This window comes from Colias eurytheme, chromosome 13 (genome assembly GCF_061535395.1).
Source record: "Colias eurytheme isolate Ceu_HAF_F1 chromosome 13, ilColEury1 Martin Lab GWU primary, whole genome shotgun sequence".
Classification (NCBI taxonomy): domain Eukaryota; kingdom Metazoa; phylum Arthropoda; class Insecta; order Lepidoptera; family Pieridae; genus Colias; species Colias eurytheme.
The window spans coordinates 4,612,821-4,628,752 of NC_142992.1; the positions used below are offsets into that span (position 1 = coordinate 4,612,821).

At 33.0% G+C, this 15,932-nt stretch overlaps 1 protein-coding gene across 1 annotated transcript; it reads left to right on the top strand.

Annotated features, from left to right (window-relative positions):
* Window positions 1–829: 829 nt before the first annotated feature.
* On the top strand, window positions 830–14,754 carry Fbxl4 (F box and leucine-rich-repeat gene 4). Its single transcript, XM_090108502.1, has 13 exons — window positions 830–1,140; window positions 1,298–1,391; window positions 1,466–1,658; window positions 1,858–2,012; window positions 2,174–2,298; window positions 5,951–6,103; window positions 6,726–6,823; window positions 7,879–7,988; window positions 10,853–11,008; window positions 11,724–11,889; window positions 12,767–12,952; window positions 13,602–13,671; window positions 14,529–14,754. Exons 1-13 carry the CDS (start codon window positions 916–918, stop codon window positions 14,637–14,639), a joined length of 1,842 nt encoding a protein of 613 aa, XP_089964628.1. The 5' UTR covers window positions 830–915; the 3' UTR covers window positions 14,640–14,754.
* The last annotated feature ends 1,178 nt before the right edge of the window (window positions 14,755–15,932 follow it).

Here is a 15,932-nt window from a genome sequence, read left to right on the forward strand (position 1 = left end):
TACCTATTTATTTGCCTAAGCTTACATAATAATATTTTTATTCCATATTTTACTGAATGAATAATAATCAAGGAGAATAAAAGTAGATAGATATAGCTGTACAAATCTATGATTACCTGTATATTTATTATTTCGTTCAAGTGTAAGTGGTGTAGTATATTTGCGTACTGATCGTGTATAGTTTGGAACGAAGACACAAGCATCTGCGTTACAAAGTATACGTTATATAGTTAGTACGCAAAATGCGTGTATATATTGTTATCACAGACTTAAAAACAGCATTACAATATAATATACACGAGCAGTTTCCTATGGTTGCGTTCTGGCTATGTATAGTTTGGAAAGACGCGGCAGTATCGCATGGATTATGGATCGCATTTATTCCACGGATTATAATTTGGCGGGAATGAAAATATTTACTCAGAAGTTATTATTTAACTTGATTTAACTCAATTACTTCTGAGTAAATTGGTATACCTAAATCGCGAACTTCTTTATGTTGCAATGATTAGACTTCGTGTCAAGAAAATTAATTAAGAAGATTATGAATATCGATCGCTCCTTGCATGTCCATTGTCCGCGGTTGGGTGACTTTTTGTACGCGGTACTTTTAATCCCTTGTTTGCGTTTACTCAATACAGTTTGGACAAAAATCCCTCGTCTGTGCTGTGAGGCTGTGTATTAGAGCTTTTCTTCTGGTTTTTGTTTTTAACGCTGCCAGTATGAAAAATGTGTCATTTTTGACAACTATTTATTTACTTGTCCTAAACTGACAGATGACAGATTCAATTTTCTGTTTTCACTTTTCAGTTTTCGTAGGTAGGTATATGTTTTGCTTGGATTCATACGCTTGAAAACTCGATGTTAGCGGTTGTATCTTTCCATTCACGTATAATATATTTTTAAAAGGGAGTAATGCAAAGTGCTTCGGATATTATATCGTCATTATTGTGGTTCAAAGACGATAATTATGTGGATGATGAAAATGATTCTCAAATAATAGAGCAGTTTGTGCAAAATGTTGAAGATTTTAGTTCACAGTACGGGAGCGAAATCAGTGTTTCCTATACTGCATTCAATCTTCGCGGACCACCTTCCAACTTTCCCGATTATGGGGACTATCCCCAAGCATTTGTAATGGTAATATAAATATTTATAAATAACAAGTAATTACGTGAGCATATTTTAATAAACACATATCGGTGAAAACAAAGAAAATTTGTTTATGTAATAAGATTGTAATATAATGACACATTCAGTTTTAAATATAAACAAAATAATATTTTCAATTGTACAGAGAACTTATGGAACATGGTGGGAAGAGGCACCCTCAGTACAAGAGGATTATATGCCGCAAAATACGAATAGTATTCCCAGCCAGGATTACGTAGGTTTGTACAATTTTATAAAAAAAAAAGAATAAAAAAAAAATGTTTATAACTACTCTGTATTCTATTTTCAACAGAAGTGTCATTTGAAAGATCTGTGTATCCCCTTGAAGTAGCTGTTTTTGAGACATACAATCCAGGTGCTTTAGTAAGAATTTGGGCTTATGGACCCACATCATGGATATTACTATGGGAAGGGGAGCCAGAGTATGCAGGTGACACTCCAAGGATATTTAGTCCACCAATACGGCAGATTAATTATCCTACTAGGTAGGTCATAAATAAATTTATTATATCTTAATAATAATAAGGTTGTTAAATTGATTATACCTACAATATATAAAGAATGTTCATATTTTTTTACATAATATGAATGAATTAATGCTGCATTTATTAAACATGAAAAAGGCATTAGCATTTAATTTTTTTTTATTAAACAATAAAATGTCAATAATGTTTTTTCTTGTAGAATCTTACGGCTAGAATTCAATCACAGATTGCTCCCCTACTACACAGAGCTTGATGCTATATTATTAAGAGGCAGAGAGCCACCCAGTGTAACGAAAATTAAAAATAATTTTGCATACTCAACTCTATTTTATAAGAAGACTCAGCCAGAAAAAGGTATGTATTTTATATTTTAAATATTTGAATAAAATTGAAACAAATCTAATTTTTTTTCTGTAGATTTTCATCATTCATATAACAATTATAGAGATTGAACAAATTTTGTTAAAATATTTTTTTTACATTTTTGTGTTATAACAATAAGTATTATATTTTAGGCATGCTCCTGAATAAAGTATTAGCATCAAATCTTCATGAAAATGTACTGCCACCAACTTTAATTTCAAATAGTGAAAAACTTATAGACTCCGGACCACCCTTAGGAGACTTTCAACAACTGCCGGTAAGATTTTATATAATTACTATATCATTTTGATTTTGTATGACTTTAGTAGAATCTTTTGAAAAAATTTTTTTTTGAAAAAATTAGTTTTGACAAAGTGATACCGTTATTTTTAATTTCATGAATTATTATGCTTAACCATGCATTTAATTTTTTCTTTATAATATTATCTCTATTTATAATATTTTTATTTTTCGATATGTGGCAAAACTAATTAGATATTATAATAATTTATATACAGAAGCTATTTGCTAGTTATATTGGGCGATATTACCGGCAAAAAAAACAGTCTTTCGTTTTCAAATTTGAGATATCTGCATAAAAAACGTAAAAAAATACTCCATGTAATTTTTAAAATGAGATCAATTTGTTTCATTAAATGATTTATTAATTAGTATGTTATATTGTTGAATTGCGGAAATACGGTTTATTACGTCATTTACCGATATTTATAAATACAGTAAATAAATCACGCGATGTACTTAAGCTAAAACACGTGATTTGTTTGCGTTTACTTTCACGAGTCGCCTTATGCAATACAAAATACAAATAATATGTTTTGCAATTGTTTTGCAAAGAAAATGTTTTTCCTTAAACTTTAATGGGTTCCTTTATTCGAGGGTGGAAAATATTTTATCCATTTGGTTGCTTAAAAAATTATTTCAACTTTTAAGTTTTCTTTTATACAAATTGTTTGCCTCACGTTATGAGAATGGTTTGCGCAAGATTAAATGTTGTATTTTTCGTATGTACAGCAAATAATTTCACTAGATAAGTTATATTTGAAGAAAAAATGAATAGATAGGAGGCAGCTTTGGAAACTGTAAAGCACATCTCTGTTTCACTGCAAGCGATTTTAATTAGTATACGGTAAAAAGTAGTTAAATTCTTTAATAATTTAATTATATATTAAACATGAATTTATATAACGGAACACGTGTTTGATACTATAAATAAATGGAAAACGTGATAATTATTTACGCTAATAATCCAAGTACGCAGTACCTAGGTACGCAAATTGCGCCTACGTAAAATTACCTATGGCTGATTAGAGTCTTTGATATACCTAATAATTAAAAAAAAAGAACAAGGCACCTTGCTGGTCAGGAATAATTAAATTATTCCGATTATTCCCAAATAATATTTTTTAGTACGTAATTCCTTTTATCTACTTATACTAATATTATAAAGCTGAAGAGTTTGTTTGTTTGTTTGTTTTTTTGAACGCGCTAATCTCGGGAAGCTGGTCTGGCTGGCTGGTGGTAGGTCTCTCGCTACTGGTCCGATTTGAAAAATTCTTTCGGTGTTAGATAGCCCATTTATCGAGGAAGGTTATAGGCTATATATTATCGTCACGCTACGACCAACAGGAGTGAAACCACGGGGGTGAAACCGCGCGGAGCAGCTAGTATTCTATAATCTTAGCTTGTTCATATCAGGCAAGTGTGCTAAATTTTAAGTCTTATAAAGTAATCAAGATAATCAGCTAAATACATAATTAACGAGCATAATTTATGGCATTATAATGCCATAAATTAAACGATATCATCATAATTATACTCCGAATACACAGATTTATCAAAAATCCTGAAAAAAAATCCACGACTATTCACCCACCTAATATATAATTTATAGAATTTATAAAACACGTGATTTTCGATTTGTTGTATTCATGCCCTTGAATCTTAATTGAATATTTTACAAATGATTTCAATGTTCCGTTTCATTGCTTACCGACTGAAGCATTTTGAATAAAGGTAACAATAAATAATAGGACTACGATGTTTTTAACGTAAAAGTGCTAGGTACCATAATTTGATTCCGGTTTGTCTCGCGTGCTACCTAAACAAAAAGTACTAAGTAGCCTATTTATAATCTAGATTCTGGACTAAAATTTAACACTTTACCTCTCTTATAAAATATTGTCCCTGTCCTATTAGTAAGGATATAATATGTACACATGTCCTATTATCCTATATAGAACTAATAATATATTAATAGAACATTGGAACGAACGAACTACTAAAATATTGATAGAAAATTGGAACGAACAGAAAATATAATTTCGTCTTCGAATACGTATTAAAGAAATTATTGTGCTTACATTGCGTGCTTTACTCTAATTCTGTTTGAAGGTGAAGGGGAGTTAGTGGTATTGTGAATAAGATTTATGACTTACTACAGGTCCGCCCCGGCTTCGCCCGTGGTACATATTTCGCAATAAAAGGTAGCCTATGTCCTTTCTCGGGTATCAAAATATCTCCATACAAAATTTCATGCAAATTGGTTTAGTAGTTTAGGCGTGATTGAGTAACAGACAGACAGACAGAGTTACTTTCGCATTTATAATATTAGTATGGATTAATCTACTCATTGGGTAAATTATTTCGAATTGGTTGATATGTGCCTGTCTATGTGGGTTTTATCTTCAAAATATTTACCGTTACTGCAAAAATCAATATTGTTAGGAGAAATGCACTTTGTTTTTCGTTATATATAACACAGTGCTACTTTACTGTTAGCTGTTTTCAAAAGTTACAGAGTTAGCTATTTCGCAAAAGGGAACTTGCTACTTCCTGACTTCAAAGCCAAAGAATAATCAATGAATAAGAAAGCTTTTTATCAAGCATCAAAAGTAAATATCCAAAATGTACCTCACTCACGCACATTTGATTTTACTGTATTATTTTTAACAAAATATGTAAAAGCAGCTATGAGTGTAAGATTATAAGTAACCTGACCTAGGCGTTTGACTCAGTCGTTTGTGTATGAAGGTTTGTATAAAACTGTTTATTAGCATGCGTGTCATTGACGATGCACGTGCTTTCCATTATAACAATGGCGTATATAGTCGATTGAATTTCTTACACATGCATAAAACTGCTATAACTTTTATACTTTTAAAATCCATCAATCACGATTGATCCCAGTCTGGGATAGATAGATAGCTTACAGAGTCTTATAAGATATATAAAAAGGATTACGATTTCTTCAGTTTCGTAAAGTCAAATTGCTTTATTATTTTAGCCCTGAAAGAACCTTTTGTTAAAACACTGTGAGCTATATATAATATTTGTTTCAAAATTTAGATGGTATCACCGCGTTGGATTAGCCTAAGCTCCGTTTAATCTGCTCGGCTAATCGTATTATATTCCCTGTTATTATATTTAGTGACGCAAACACAGTAAGGGGTCTTACTTTCTGTATTATATTAATGCAAGTTTTTATGTTAAAAGTAATTGTAGTTAAGTACCTACATACTGATAAATAGGTCAAACCTGAGTTTATGCTAATGATAGCGTGGGTAGTTGTTACGTTTTTTCAATACGTGGTGCGTGTACACTTATGACCAAAAATCGATTACGATTAACAAAATTTCCCTATTTGAAAACAACAATTAAACTTTGCTCATCAATAAATATTTATTATGGTTTGCTTTGCTTTTTTGTTTGGAGATAGGGAGGCTGGAAGTTGAAATAGGGTATTGTTTTAGCGCGATGTAGCATCTACTACGTGGGCGAAGCCGCGGGCGGAAAGCTAGTTATGTATAACATTTTATTACTACTAGAAATTAAAATATAAGACTATCTGTCCCTTAACCGAACCTTTGAGAGCTCGGCCCATCGTCATACCTATTATTAATTTGTTTTAGGACGAAACGATTCTCTCCGTGATGAAGTATTTGGATATGCAGTCGCTATGCCGCTGCGCTCAGGTCAACAGACACTTCCGTAGATTGGCATCAGATGCTATTCTCTATCGCAGTATAGACCTCAGGCCTTATTGGCACTGCGTCAGGTCACAGGTTTGTATTCTTATATTTTATACATGTCCATGTTTTATTCATGTGACAATGAAACTACGCTAGACTAGAGAAAAAAATCTAATATTTTTTCCGTTTGCTTAAAATAATTCAAAATGATCGATAGATTGAGTGTGTTATTGTGATTCATGAAAATTTATTGGTGTCACGTTTTAGTAAACCGTAGAACGTTTCAAGTCACATGTGTGATTTTTTACTAGTTGACGTACTAACGATGTTGCTTTGATTTTGCTTTGTTTGTATTTTTTGCCATCTATACGAACTATAATATAATAAAGCTGAAGAGTGTGTTTATTTGTTTTGTGTAACGCGTTGCTCTCAGGAACTACGGGTCCGATTTGAAAGATTCTTTCATTGTTAGATAGCCCATTTATCAAGGAAGGATATAGGCTATATTTCATCACGCTAAGACCAATAAGAGCGGAGCAATGCAGGTAAAACTAGGGCACAGGTAGTATAGAATAAAAAGACAACGACTGTGGAATGTGGATAATATTATAAGTACAATTCGAGTCTTTCACCATACAATTTATTGTAATTGTCCGTCAATTACATTTACAATGAAACAACACTTGGCAAACGATAATTATGTTATTGTTATAAGGTCCTGATGACGCTGGCGAAGCGATGCAAGTTCCTGCAGAAACTTGACCTCTCGTGGTGCGGAAGTCATTGCATGATACAATCGTATTATGTTGTGAAGTAAGTGCTTTGTGTTACGAGATAGATTAGTTGTATGGAGGAAATTATTGCAAAATGTATGGAAAATGTGGACTTAAAATATAGGTTATTTAGTTGTAGTTTAGACACTAATTTCACATTATATATTCAAAACTGAAATGAAATGTATTCACTAATTTCGAAATTACGTTGCGATAAAATTCGCTGTTTTATTAGTAATATGATAGGTCGAGAAAGTGTGATGCGTAGTTTTTATCGATTGGTGTCATTAATTACTATTTATTGGTGTTTGTATGTTTTGTATGATACAACCGCATTACGTCGTCAAGTGAATGCATTGTTCTCACTAACGGGATATTCGATTATTCGTTGATGAAGGAAAATCATTTCTAATTGCTATAGTGGGCATTTTTTGAGAAAATATTACAGTTTGATGCGTAGTTTTATGATCGTGCACCTGACGAAGTTATTAAATTTTAATTTATTGTTAGTATTTATATGATTTGGTATAAATGTTTAATTGAGAATAAATTGTATTGTGGTTTTATTTGATAAAACGGTAACATTGCATCATAATAATTAGCGATGACCCGAAATGACACATAGTGTTGTGTTCATGTAGGATTGTTCTTATCTTTTTAATTTATTCAATATTTATATGAATATGGGAAATTTTAATGATTGTTATTATTATAAAACGATGAAGATACTAACTGATTTAAAAAACGTGGAGGTTTCTCAATTCGACCGTATATGTTTTTTATGAGTGTTCGTGGATAACTTCGACGTTTATGAACTGATTTTGGGAATTCTTTTTTTATTATAACGATTAGACTTAATATTTTATACGATGAAGCACATATACTATACGATAAGGAAAATAAGTAAAAATACGATAGGTATTTGATACTCCACAATAATAAGTAAAAATACGATAGGCATTTGAAACTGCACAAAAACTTTTAAATTATGGTTATTTAAGGGCACAGATTTCATGATTTATTTTAGTCTTAAACTAGCACAATAATAAAATTGTATGAAATAATATATTTACGTGTTTCTTCAATTTATTTCAGTTTTCTCAAAGACAGTGGAGCCGAATTAACACACCTGCGTATGAATTGCTGTAAATTCGTTGACAACTCTGTGCTAAGAGCCATCGTTGACACCTCGGCTAATTTACAAGGTTGGTAATTCTCTTATAAGAAATAGCTAGCAATATTTTATTTAAAAGAAATATGTGTTCTTGCAATTTGTTTACTTACATAAATTTATTTCAAACAATTGTACAGATTTTTTTTCATTTAATATTAGAATTTAACATAGATTAGACTGAGATAATTTGTAACATAATTAAAAAGTAGAAGAAGAGATAAGGATCTTAACTCTTCTAAATCTTAAATACATAACCTATTATTATTTATTTGTTTATGGGAGTAATAGGATAGCTAATTACTATATGCATTTATATCAAATCACTAGCGGTCCGCCCAGGCTTCGCCCGTGGTACATCTAATAAATATTATAAAGGCGAAAGTTTGTAAGGATGTATGGATGTATGGATGTATGGATGTATGGATGTATGGATGTTTGTTACTCTTTCACGTAAAAACTACTGAACCGATTACAATGAAATTTAGCACACATATAGAGGGTAACTTGGATTAACACATAGGATAGTTTTTATCCCGGAAATCCCACGGGAACGGGAACTATGCGGGTTGTCCTTTGCAAACGCGGGCGAAGCCGCGGGCGGAAATCTAGTACTATTATAAAGGCGAAAGTTTGTAAGGATTTATGGATGTATGGATGTATGGATGTTTGTTACTCTTTCACATAAAAACTACCGAACCGATTACAATGAAATTTAGCACACATATAGAGGGTAACTTGGATTAACACATAGGATAGGTTTTATCCCGGAAATCCCACGGGAACGGGAACTATGCGGGTTTTCCTTTGAAAACGCGGGCGAAGCCGCGGGCGGAAATCTAGTATTTACATATAATAGAAAAAGAATTATCGAAATCTGTCCACCCTTTCACACGTGATGCCGTGACCAAGGAAAACGGGTTTCATTTTTTTATTATATATAAATAAAACTGAAGATTAAAGTTACGTCATAACTCCAATTCTTTCCTAAATAAATAGTATAAATTAATATGACTTAATTAAAATCGTATTTCCATAAAATGGAAGTTTACTTACCTCTGTTACTAATAATATATTCAGTAAAAACTATATATAGACTTTGAGTCATAGAAATATAATCATTTTGATTGGATTGCAGCCAAAAATATAATGCATCGCAACTTGCTTCACTAATTTAGGAATAATTTTGGAATTTGCCCTATTTCTGCGGATCTGATAATTTTACATACAAACGTAAATTGAGTTCGACTCATACGCATTAGTCACGCCACTCATAAGTCACTTGAGTTAAATCAGTTTTTGACAAAAATGTTATATACCTAGTAAGTTTATAGCCTAATATTCCAGGGATTTTAGATATGAAAAATACGTTATACATTTCAGAATGACTAAACTGTAATATCATCAAATTACTGTAAAAAATATATAAATATCCTGAGTCGCGCTCGTTGGTGTTGATTTTTTCTATTTCTTAAAATTTTTTCAATATTGATAAATTGCATTTAATGCTTATGGCAAAAAGTGTGGTATTTTACTGTTTACGTGCCTCGTTATATATATGTTACGGCTAAAGGTAGGTGAGAACATAAACTTAAGATTAGCCGGCTAAACTTAGGTTTATTTTCGACGAGGTGTTAATGTTAGTTTGTTCTATCTTTAGCCGGCTAAACTTAAGTGTAACCGCAGGCCCGTGGCTAAAAATGTCGGGGTGGGTAGATTTGGTTACTATAATACATGTAAGGAACAGGGCGAGTGTTTTCTGGCACTTCGCCGGCTGCTGCCGCAGCACGCTCGCTGCGCTCGCTCGGCTCGTGCGGGTCTTAAGAGTTCTAACCTAACCTAACCTAGCCACCAGCTTTCTGCCCTGAGTCGGGGTGGGTAGATTTGGTTACTATAATACATGTAAGGAACAGGGCGAGTGTTTTCTGGCACTGTGCGGGCCCCTCAAGCCCTCCACCGGCCCGGCGCTAACCAAATCTACCCACCCCGACATTTTTAGCCACGGGCCTGCGGTTACACTTAAGTTTAGCCGGCTAAAGATAGAACAAACTAACATTAACACCTCGTCGAAAATAAACCTAAGTTTAGCCGGCTAATCTTAAGTTTATGTTCTCACCTACCTTTAGCCGTGACATATACATATATATTTTTTAATTAGAATGCTAGAGTTTTTGAAGACTCAACTTTCTATAAAGACAAATCAGAAATTATCATTTGTCTTTATAGAAAAATCTATTTTGAATCTACAATAATAGACAATTCTAAACGTCAGTAAGATTTATTCTGAAAAAAAAAAAAAATAAAAAACTATTAGTTTCTTTCATTGAGTGCTTGTTGCAGTGAATACATTATTTTTGATTTATTCTGGAAAAATCCCATATTTGCGATGTGTCTGCGCAATTCATATTTGATGTATAATTCATTTGTTTTGAAAGAGTTTTGACGTATCTATCAATGATTTTGAAAATTTTATTGTATTTAAATACACTCAATAATTCAACATACACACAAAAATTCTTCGAAATCATGATCGTTTTCCGAATATGTATTATGTATTCGAAATTATTAAGTTTGAATAATATCTCAACTATACGTGAGGTTAGAAAAAATACGTAGGTCTGTTCTTTTTTAATTCTTTGACTAATTCAGCATCGTTAATTGTATTAATAATCATATCAGATAACTAACAAAATTTCTAGTTTATTAATAAATTTAACGATTCTAAATTACTACTTTACTTATTTATTTATTAATTTAATGTACCATTACAAATTAAAATACATAATATGTATTAAAAGGAATGGAAAACATGCATAGCACATAAGGTAACCTTTTCGCTTATCAGCGATCTCTTCCAGGCTGCCCAAGGTAAAGGATAATGAATTACTTACTTTTCAGAATTATGCCTCCGTTCGGTCCTGGCTTGTTCCGACTGGGCGTGTCTCTCTGCTTTGACGAAATTGAAAAGGCTCGACCTTTATAGGACTCATATAACAACAACTGCTGCAGTTGCTATCATTAAATCGAATCCTGGACTTCAACATCTTAATGTTGGTAAGATTTTTTGTTTTAAGAATACAGTATATCCATAGAAATAATGATACTTACTTATATTTTATTATCTATTTGTGAAATTTGTATTGAAGTAGTAAATTATGATGTGTATGTTAACAAATGTATAGCTGGCTAAAAATAATGTCTTTTTTTGTGTGCTATGATGTGTTCTGTCTGATTGTAGATTTTTTCAACTATAACTGTACGATATATTGTGTTTTTATAAGAATTAATAACAGTTCGTTTTGTTTGTGTAAATGTTTCTTATACAATGAATAATTATTGTTTTGAATGAGAATTGCTGAGAAATGACATTAAATGTTTTTGTTGGCGCAATGATACATTGTGAAGATTTTGAGATTTTTTTCATAAATTATATTTAAATTACTCAGTATTATATCTTCTTTATTCAATTCATTTAGAGTATTTTTATCTTATCATATAGATCTATATTAAATAATTTAAGTACTTTTTGTCTAGACATACAAAAAGTGGGTCTTTTATTGAATATATTATTATCATAATATTATCTAAATGTTTTCTTTTTATATGTATAATTAATGAGCTGCTAACACTTATAACAATGACGCAATTTTTCCTTCCCACCACCGATTTTATCATGTCATATACGTATTGAAAAAAATACTTAAGTTTTTTTAATTGCACATTTATGTCAAAAACTTTTTTTTACATTTTTTTGTCATTTCTTGATCAGGATCGTGCAAAATGATATCCGGTATGGACGAAGTGGCTATAGCGCTGGGCACGAACTGTCCAGACCTAATGTCCGTGGACTTCTGGAAGTCGTATTCGTTGACTGCGGTGGGCATACGAGCGTTGGGCAACTGTAGGAAATTGCAGGAGTTGGATGTTGGATGGTGGTATGTAAATGGATTTTTGAAGTGAAAACTTCTTTGGCGGCGTTGGGTATAAAATCTTAAACTCGCGTCAGGACACGTGGCCTGATCGAAAAAGGGTAAGACGGATTTTTTTTAGCCCTTATATTCCATGCGTAAGACGGATGCCATTCCAAAATATCAAACATGCTGAACGTTAATAATCAAGTTTTCACTTCTGCCGGCACTCCCGGAGTGCAACCCGTCTTTTTTTTTGTTTATTTTAGTTATTTTTAGGGTGATAAATAGATCACAAAGCGTCGTGGCCACAGTAAGAGCCAGGGTACATGGCGCATTGCGTCGACGCAACGAAAATATATTTAGTAATGCAAGTAAATTTTTTCAATTTTACTCATTTACTCCGCATAAACTGAATGCAAAAATACATAAAAATCTGTTGAGCTTACGTGTATCTTCCCTATTAACGCACACGCAACTGAGCGCTGCCGTTGCGGCATCGCAATCAGCAAGTCCCGCGCGTTTCGTCTCAGCGGCTAAAGTTCAGTCGTGAAACGACGCAGTGCAATATAACCAGCTGATGGTTTTATAGCGTGATTTTATAGATTAAAACTACAACGAAAAGCTGTTCTACCCATAGTGTACATGTACTACGTACTAGAGAGGGCATCGCTACTACTCTATTTATAACACGAGTTAGAGTCAATCGTCTCAAACTCATTTTTTTGTTACATTGATTGGTTTTAATTGATAAGTAATAAAGGGCAGAATATCTACAAAGTGTATGACTCACTAGCCGGCCCGCGCCGCCGCGCTTGTCGCACAGATTTTGTTCGAGGTGCCCTCTCTAGTAATAATACTTCAATGTTCTAACCGTTTTTTTAATTCTAACTTACCTTCGCAGTCTGCAAGCGGGCGGTTCCGGTGAATGGCTAGCGGCGCTATCTGGCGGGGAACTACGGAAGCTGTTTCTAGGCGCTCTACGCGGTGTGTGCGACCGCGACCTGCGAGTGCTGCTGCCGCGCGCCGCCAAGCTGGCGCAGCTCGACCTGCTCGGCGTGCGGGCTGTGTCGCCCGATATATGTGCTGAGTGAGTGTGTGATATAATCATTGACATAATATTACTACGTATGGAGGTGACACCACGAACAAAATCTGTGCGCCATTTTTCTGCTCTAAGATTTAAAAATTATTATCTAGTTAGGTACTTACCGATGAAAGTTATGCCTTTGCACTTTTCCGTATTATTTGTATTAAGTATTTGTGCAATATCGTAACACACACGAAGGCATATTTGATGTGTTTCACTTTAAAACCATTAAATTAGCGGAACATAAGTGGTGTAGGCGGGGTCGTCTCCATATTATGTATATCTCAATGGATATAATTGGCTCTTTAATAAATTTAACATTTGTAGAGGCGTAAGTGCCCCCGTGCATTCGGCGACCAGGTCGCGCGGCATAATATGTCACGCAAGAAAGTAAGCTCGTTTCAGACCTTACGCCTCTACAACTGGATTACCGATTTTCAAAATAATGTAAGGTTTAGTAATAAAGAAAAGGACTGGGATGGGTAAGGAAAAGTATACTCCGGCTTCCCTAAGAAACACGATGCTACTATTTCACGGTGATCTTTCGTACAGTGATGGAAAAAAAGAGTTGTTAAATATCTCATTCAGTGTTCGCTAGTGTAAATTAAATATTTGTACAAATTTATAATTTAATTTTTTCTCGTTGCAGTATATTGGCTGAGTGCAGAGAGCTGCGGCTTCTCGATGTCAGCTTCTGTGATCAGATTCAAGAAGCTCAGGTAAGGGACCTAAATTTTTGATTATCAGTAATTTAAATTTACGATGATTATTTAAGGATTATTTTAAGCTATTGCATAGCTTCTATCGCGGGCCTTGAGCGCGGGGACCGAATCCAGAAATTCCGTAACGAAAAAACCTCACGCTCCCCACTCCGACGGGCACGGAGGTGTGGCTTGAAGGCATGCTATGCAATAGGTTTACCGCGGCAGCCCCCGAGTGCCTCACTTCTTTATATTCTTACATTCATTCGAATTTTTTTTCTTTATATTCTTACATTCATTCGAATTTTTTTATTTGAATTTATGCTTTTGAATTTCATCGATTACTCTAGAATAAAGATTCACCAAGTTTATCACCACATTTTTACTATTTTATTACCGTTTATAGGGTCGGTAATCAAAACAATAAGGCTCCTGGCACACGGCGTATTTGAAACGCACGTGAGCGGTGTGTACGCACGTTCGTATCGCGTTTTATGAGTGTTTGTTTTTTTGTATCTATAAAACTGCAAATATCTATGTTTCTGAAATTCGCGCCGTCTGCGCGTTCTAAATACATGGTGTGCTAAATTATATTTATCATTGAGACGTATTAAAGTGTTTCCTGTATTATCTTTAACTAGCTGCGCTCCGCGGTTTCACCCACATGGCAACGCTTGTGTTGGTCTTAGCGTGATGATATATAGCCTTATAGCCTTCCTCGATAAATGGGCTATCCAACACCGAAATAATTTTTCAAATCGGAGTAGTTCTTGAGATTAGCGCGTTCAAACAAACAAACAAACAAACTCTTCAGCTTTATAATATTAGTATAGATTATAGATTATTATTATGTTTTAAATTAAATATGTTTTCAGGTACTCGAATGGCGTCGTCAATATCCTCACGTTAGTATTAAAAGGTCATTCCAATCGACCAATCTAAGTGCAGCTCCGAATCCACTGTTCCTTGCGCCGAGTCTTGAATAATATTTATTTTTTTTCTTTGTCAGATATTATGCGGCATTTTTAATTTGTTTTTTTTTTCCTTTATTGAGAGATGTATTATTTTTTGTTATGTTTATAAGGGATACTTCTTGCTAGACGAAGAACGTTTGGTTGAAAACATACCAGTATGTTAATGTATAAAATATATTTGCAAAGGCATTTTTTCCATATATAACTTATTGGCTTATATAATAACTGGTAAAAGGAAAAAATAGGCCAGTAAATGTTATTCTCAGTATATATTTTTACTAGATTTTTGGTTACAGTATCCATATGATTTCTTGAATGAAATAGCAACATCTCATTTCGTCAAACATTAAAATTAAAATAAAATGATAGTTCATATAATAAAGATATATAATGCATATGAAAAAAAGAGCAAATGTTCCAAAACAAAAGCTTTAATCTGGAGTATTCGAATACGTCGGAATCATAAGACTGATTGAAAACATTTCAAAATTAAACAGAATCTCATAATCCCACATAAAACATAAGCAGATATGTACTAGTTATTATATATTACATATACAGGGTGTCCCACTATTGGTATACTAAGCGCGAAGGAACTTGTAGTTTTGCATACACTGATCACGAAAAAAAACACTAAAACAACAAAATAACGTCAAAAATTGTTTGATAAATTTTTCCTGAAAATCCATGTTCTCTTCTCTAGCTTCGCACAGCCGGCATATACCGCTTCGCTAATGTGAGCATTTTGTCTATGAAAACATAATTTTAAACGATAGCTCACGTGCTGGTGGCATAGTTGGTCGGGTTGCTTGTTATGGGTGTACACATAAAGTTTTAAGAATATTGAAAAGAAATGCGTCTGGAGTTTTATTAGTATTTTTTACGAACTCAGCGTATGCAAAACTATAACCCCCTTTGAGCTTAGAATACCAACAGTGGGACACCCTGTATATTTTATTCAAAACGAACCAATTTTTTTTCTATTCTTGCTGTTTATGTAAAATTAATTATTATTTAATAAGGTAGATCATACTCGATGGTGTACTTATTAATATTGGCAAATTAACAATAACAACAAAAATTTAGTTCAGTAACGTAAGTTAATAAATTTGATTATACAACAGTTAAAAAGATATTATATAAAATTATAATATATTGTGTAGTACGTTTCCTTATCTTGATATATTTTAAGACTAAACCAAATGTCAATTTATTCACATTATTGCACTTATAATTACTATAAATAAACTATATTTATTGTATTCAATTCGTATGTCAATTATTGCAGTTAAATTCGAAACGATT